At 38.4% G+C, this 6993-nt stretch overlaps 1 protein-coding gene across 1 annotated transcript in view; it reads right to left on the bottom strand.

Annotated features, from left to right (window-relative positions):
- Positions 1–6526, bottom strand: part of pum2 (pumilio RNA-binding family member 2) — a 23715-nt gene extending 17189 nt beyond the window's left edge. The window contains exons 1-9 of the mRNA XM_037685885.1: positions 6407–6526; positions 3902–4265; positions 2972–3040; positions 2639–2744; positions 1785–1972; positions 1497–1669; positions 437–734; positions 265–358; positions 19–123 (exon numbers count right to left, since the gene is read on the bottom strand). Of these exons, the coding sequence (XP_037541813.1) occupies positions 19–123; positions 265–358; positions 437–734; positions 1497–1669; positions 1785–1972; positions 2639–2744; positions 2972–3040; positions 3902–4252 (1384 nt within the window). The 5' untranslated portion in view covers positions 4253–4265; positions 6407–6526. The remainder of the gene's footprint in view (positions 1–18; positions 124–264; positions 359–436; positions 735–1496; positions 1670–1784; positions 1973–2638; positions 2745–2971; positions 3041–3901; positions 4266–6406) is intronic.
- Positions 6527–6993: the final 467 nt, after the last annotated feature.

Genomic DNA, 6993 nt, shown 5'->3' with positions numbered 1-6993 from the left:
AATGTGCAAAATGATCACCTGCAAGTGTGGCTGCTGCAAGCCCAGCGGCAGTGTAGGGGTCAGTTCCAGGGGGGGCAGCATTAATGATGTAAGGGTTTGGCACAAATGCAGGAGCAAGGCCGGCTGCGTGATAAGAAACAGTAACACAAATAAAATTTGCTTATCAAATTTTATTCAAAAGGCTACGCAACTGAACGAGACAGCCCACAAAAGTTGCAGCATAATGCGTGAAACAACGCTGCTCACTCAGCTGGACCATCTTACCAAGATGCTGCTGCTGAGATGCAGCCAGAGCATACTGTTGTTGCTGAGCTGCCGTTAGCTGCTGAACAGTCAGGGCATTGGATCTCTGGAACAACTGGAGAAAAACAGAATTTAAAAAAATAAGGCACACGGACAGTTGGATTTTACAAATATAATTCATGTTTCAACTGACCTGCTGCTGCTGAGAACTGTAGTCAAACAATCCTACAGGAGTTCCTGAGGAGTCCACCTGGATCTGATTCCCAGCATAGTCAAACTGTAAAGACTCCACACCAGTTGGCTGCTCCATACCACCCATGTTCTGGGCCTCCTGGCTATGGAAGTCTTCAGTTGGAATCTTATTTTGGGCAGGATTTTGTTGTTGGAGGACATGATGGTGGTGAGTTCCCATCATCTCCAAACCAGTTTGACTGGGACCCATCCTTTCCACGGCTTCAGTGGGGGAAGCTTGACGGCTTCCTGGAGTCAGGCTGCAAAGATCAAATAGGAAAGCACATGCATGTTCTGTTGCATCTGAACAAATCTTTGCCTCAGCAAACAGAAACAAAATGATGTTTTAACTGAAAGTCAACAAAAATTTAAAGTATTTCCATCATATAAACAAGTTTTCCTGTAGCGAGTAATAATTAAAAAAATATATAAAATTTTAAACCAAGAAATCATTTTGAAATGCACATTATCTCTGAACAAATTACAACCAGTGGTGTATTCCTTTGAAAGAACGTGGCCCCGTGAGTTATTTGGGTATGAGCTAGTTGCTTCAACAGAGTGGATTAGATAAGTCCTAATCAGTTTTTAAATGTGTATACAGACCTACGTTCTAAAACATTTTATTTTTCATATTGTACATCCTGTCAGTGCCTCACAAGTGAAAACAATCTTGATACGATTTTGTTCTGCCACCCATTGTGATTTTATTTAGTTACAAAGAGAAAAAGCAACTTATCAGATGAACGACAGGTTTTGATAAAAAATTAAAATTAGAATTAGGTGCGTTTCTGAAAATATCACAGCAAATACCCCCATCAGGTAATAGTAACTGTTAGTTTTGCATCGTCCTGATGCATGCTCATGTTAGTTTTGTACTAAAACAGCATTTCCACCATTGGGTCAAGCAGAATGTGGATTTGATATTTAATTACCGGTAAATGTTTTTCTTCCAAGAACGGCAATTTTAAATGCAAAACTTTCATTTGGTTGGTTTTCGATCCCATAAAATGTAGAAAACTTACTTAAAATCTTTGCAGTCTCTATCCATGCCATTTAGCAGACCTCTTCCATTGGCCTTAGTAGGATCACCATCCTCTCCAACCTTCATCTCTGGGCTTTTGTCTTCTTCAAAAGGAGACGCCTTCCCTTGTACATCAGTCTTGTCTCTCCCATCGTGGTCAGGATCTCCTCCACCCTTAACACATAAATCAAAAAGTTGTTAGAATCATCAAACTGCATAACTGTGTCATGATAAACAAAACAACCATCTTACTGTTGTAGTTACAAAGTACATAGCTGAGCTGACTTACAAAGCCACCGTTCCTGTAGCGCCCATCCATTTTGTCACCAGGAGAAGAGCTCAGGACATATTCCACCATGCTCACCCCGAGGCCTCCACCTTCTGACCGAGGTGAAAGCACGGAGTTAGCATCACCGTTTCCATGGAAACTCTGGCCTGGTCGCCGTTGTACCATGATTGGCTGAGACACTGAATGATCTTTAAAAAAAAAAGGTTTAAATCAAATACATTGTCAATTTGTCCTTCTTGCAGTTCTTGTTACTAAAAGTATGTGATCATAAAAGCTTTGAAATTGGTAATAACAGGCAAACTAGACAAACACATTTGACAGAATGAATGCAAAAACTAATTTGTTTTTCATATGTGATCGGTTTTTGAATTGCATTCGTTCAAAATGTTGCCATCCACTCAAACCAAAGTGCTTTTTCTATAACAAGGAGGCTTTGAAAAGGTTCTTTAAGAAGCCCCAAAGAATACACTGCAAAGAAACGCTGCACACATTGTAAACAAATCATCAAATTTATAAAGCTACTAGCATGTCCAACTGGGAAGAGGCTTCGAGGAAGACCCAGGACATGCTGGAGAGAGCCTGGGAATGCCTTTGGGTCCTCCAAAAAGAGCCAGAAGAGGTGGCTGTGGAAAGAGATTTCTGTGCCTCCCTACGTGTCCCCGCAACCCAACTCCCAAACAGACGGAATAGAGGGCTAGATATAAAACTACTTAAAACTTTTAAAGCTCCTATTAATATCAAAACATTAACTTCTATTATTTGTCTTGTTGACACCCCCTAACCTGATCATGCTTAGTAATTTGCATAAAAATACATATCGGTATATTAAAAGAAAATATAAAGTAGCCACTCACAAGATGATCCCCAGGCACTGTCCCGCCACTCTTCACCAAGAAGCATCCCTTTCCTTCCATCCTTGGCCAGCTCATCTGAATCCCAGATCTTTTTTGCTGGTAAAAGCTAAAAGACACAACAAATTCCCAACAATTTGAAATCAGATGCAAAACCAAGTGTAAATAAACAGGAACAAAAACAAAGAAGCTAAAACTATGAGCATTTATTCCAAACCGTTAGAAGCGTCATCGTTTGGAGCAAAACACTTTTGCAACTGTGCGTTTGCACACTCGGGGCTGAGAGTTTGGAGCGAGCAGAAAAACATGATTTGAACTGAATTTGAAATGCCTCACCTCTCCCATCCCTCTCGACTCTAAGGCAAGAGCTTGAAAGTCATAATTCATTTCATCCACAGCTCGAACCTAAGACACAGATACAAAAGGTGTTGTCAGAAATCAGTTTTAAAAATCACCTAAACAAAAAAGCTGACTTTTCATTGCCATTATTACGTTATATACCAAGAGGTTCATATAATTTAAACTCTCAACTGGGTAATAATTTGTTATCATTAACATTTAAAAAAAAGTTTTCAAACAGATGGTTTTGATTGTGTGAGCATAGGATTCAGAAGGAAGTCTGAAAAGAAAAATACACATTTATATTACTTTTCAGTGTTTGTCATAAAGAAAATCCAAATCATGCTTCTACAAACTCAAAATTTGTAAGAAGGGATTTTGATACAATACTTGAAAATCTATTTGGTTGTATTAAAGTAAATAGCTTATTCAAAAACAAATTAAAACCCAAATATTTCTCTGTGACCATTATAACCCTTTGTCTTAAAGCTACCAGCTGCAACTGTCAAACAAAACTTTCCATTTGGGGCCCTTTTGTGGAGAATTTATGAGAACTACAAGTTAGACAAGGTAGGGTTGTTGCTACAGGAATACAAAGAAGATCAAATGTTATCCAGGAAGTCCAGCCTGAAATTAAAAACATAGGTCTGAGGAGTTATCTGATGCCAAAAGACAAGACACCAGCTTATATATACTGTAAAACAGGATATTACAACTCTGTTTCAGTTATTGTGGTGAGTCACCCACTGCGCTGTTCTGACAAAACGTCAGTGTGAGCTGGGAACAAGCCGAACACAAGTCCACTGCTTTCTTGTTGAGTAGTTTTAATTTATGAGAACCAAGATATCAGACGCTGCAGTCTTTAAAAATCAGCATCTAAACTGAAAATCACTGAAATGCCCCCTCTTCTAATAAATGTCTTTTTACCTGATCAACATGATTAGCATCTCCAGTTGGCCAGCGGTGTTTATTGGGTGCGCAACCAACAAGCTGCTCTCCAGGCTGCCTCTGAAAGAAGTATCCGACTGTGGCGTCATCCTGAGATCTTCCACTCAGTGGGGGCTGCGGCGTACCTGGGGCAGGGTTAGAACCTCTATCCATGCCCTGTAAATGTGGTCCTCCAGGAGCCTGCCCAGTTCCCCCAACTGCGGTGAGGGGTACGCCGGCATGAACTCGGACACCCCCAGACTCGGGAGCACCGTTTGCATGCAGCATCCCACCTCTTGTCTCCTGCCAGGCCACGTCATTCATACCTAGGATGCTGCATGGAATGCTCATTCCACGGGAAAGCCTAAACAAAACATTAGATCATAACAATTAAAAAAGTGTTTTTGCAACCTGATTTACAATGTGTGCCTCCTCCTTCTGCAATGGCTTAATGGAATCAACTTATCTTGAGTTGCTTAACTACATGAAGTCCTATATGAAGTTAAAAAGATGCAAATGCTGTTGGAAACTGGTTGAAAATAATTTTCAACATTAAGGAATATAGCATTTAAAGTAATTTACTATACTAGAAAATATAATAGGTACATTTGTCACGTGTGTGTGTGTGTGTGTGTATATATGGCTAAGTCTTATTCCCCTTATTCAGGGGTCAGCAACCTTTACAATCAAAAACTCAATTTCTGCCCTCGCCATGCCCCCAAATAAATAAAAGTTTTTAAAAAAATTGAGCAACAAAACTTGTTTCAAGACTGAAATAAAAATACAATTTTAAATAATGTAACTTACATAGAACATATAAAAATATTGTTACATTCTGAAATTAAATACTCGTAAAATACATTGTTGAAGACTGGAAAGGCCAAACCCTTATTAAGGGTAAAACATCTGAGATTCCACTTTGATAAAAGTTTAACCACAAAATTAAAGAGGCAAATAAAGCATATATTTGCATCCTGATAAAGTACTTGAGTGAACATAAAACTTAGAACAGTTTTAATAGATATTAATGAACCACTGAATACTCTCCAATAACAATGGCTTCATTTACTTAACTTAAAATTTTCCTCATTGCTCTCAAAATGACTTTGTTTTTGCAGAACACCTAATTCAAGTAACTTGTAACATAATATGTATGAAAAACTACACTTTGAGTCTCGTAAATGTGTTAAACGCGTAATATTTTTGTGAATTTCAATGAAAGACCAGACTGCATGACAGACAGTTAAATAATTAAGAGACCAACATAATAATAGGGTAAACTTGTATTTTTTTTCCCACTTATCTTAATAGTACTATTGTGTTATGAACATTTAATTCACATATTCCAGAAAACTCAAGAAGAGAAACTGATACAATTAGCTTTTTCCTTTTGGTATAAATATATATTGTATTAATTCCATGTTCTGGGTCAAAAGAAGCCAAATCCTGGCTTATTTTTTCCCTTCAAACAGGTAAAACTGCATTTTAAAATCTGCTAACTCAAAACTGCAGCGGCTCATTTTATAGTCTATTAGATTAATCTTCTTTACAATGGGATATTTACTTTACGTGGAAAGCCTAATCTATCAATTTCCTGACATGTAAACGATAACAAGCGACTGGTAAAGATCAAGAGCACCACCATGTTAGCCAAATGCTAGCTTGTTATCGCCAAGCTAGCATTTGGCTACTGCTAATATTGAGTTTTCCGGGGGGGCAAAAAAAACAATAAAAATGTAATTAAACATCAAAACATCGACCTGCGAGAAAATTATATTAAAAAAATGATAACGAATAGCAACGCTTTAATGAAAAAATAAATAAAATCAAAGTACTCTAGGAAACTGGCTAGCAAGACCCTAGCTAAAATGCGAGCTAATAATTTACCCGCATTGACTTGGTTTTTTCTACTTATATTAATTTTATCAAAGAGTAACAGTTTGTGGAAGGTAGTCATTAGTTTCACGTTCGCTTATAGTTTAAACAGACTCATACATCAGTTTCATAAGAGGAACTAATGTTACACACGGGAGTGTGCATTGGCAAATTTCGCGACTAACAAGCTAACGCTAATGGCAGCGGGCCTAGTGTTTATTATTGGTTTTGTTCGTTGGACATCAGAGTAAAATTCGTTTCATTCGCCTCTGTCAATATGTAAACTAAATTACTTCCATGGCTCACGCGAAAACGACGTTTCCTTGACACGATATCAACGAGGCGTGTGCGTTTATGTTTAAAAACACATTTTCTGTGTGCGGGCAAGCCAGAATAAACCATGACAGCTAACGTTTGGAGCTAATTGCCAACTCGCTGTTGTCGGAGCTTAAAAACATCAGCCAAACACTCAGCGGCTAAACAACATGGCCCCCCTCAAGTCCCTAACAAGAGGGGCCTTAACCGCTAAACAAAAGGGAAATACCCACACCACGGCAACCGCCTTTAAAGCAGTCGCTTTACGGGGCTTGTGTTTATTTTTTTAATTACGAACTACAAGGAAATACTCACGCCTTGTCGTGTCGATGGAGGCTCTGCGCTACTTGCACGCCGTCAACCCTATTCAATATTGTTTTGTTGCCTTGGAGAGAGCGGCGATTTAGCAACGCTTTGCTCTATGCTAAGAGTTTACCCACCAGACTCATGCCCCCTCCCTGCAAGAAGCGTGAATGACGTATCCATGTATGTAAGGCAAGTCGATTTGGCATATAATATATCTTCTAAGCCGATGGCCATGATCAGGGGTCTGCAATCTACGGCTCTGGAGCCACATGTGGCTCTTTGGTCCCTCCACAGCGGCTCTTTCAAGCTTTGACCAAAACTAACGTAAAACTGAATTTTATAGGGTGCTATACCCACAACAAAAAAATGACTAGTTTTAGCAGTTTTCCTGTCATTTCCTTTGTGGATACTAGTACTAATACGCATAGTAAATTATACTCCCTTTAACTTTATGCTTTATTTCTTCAAAGTAGAATACTCAATTTCTCCACAATTAACAAATAAAACATATAAGCCTGCACAGTTCATTGTTTTAGTTTTAAAAAATTGATAAAATAACATATATATATATATATATATATATATATATATATATA

The sequence above is a fragment of the Nematolebias whitei genome, chromosome 12, assembly GCF_014905685.2.
Source record: "Nematolebias whitei isolate Nwh7 chromosome 12, NemWhi1, whole genome shotgun sequence".
NCBI classification, from domain to species: domain Eukaryota; kingdom Metazoa; phylum Chordata; class Actinopteri; order Cyprinodontiformes; family Rivulidae; genus Nematolebias; species Nematolebias whitei.
Note: the sequence above shows the minus strand (reverse complement) of the source record. Positions and strands in the feature narration are given on the sequence as shown.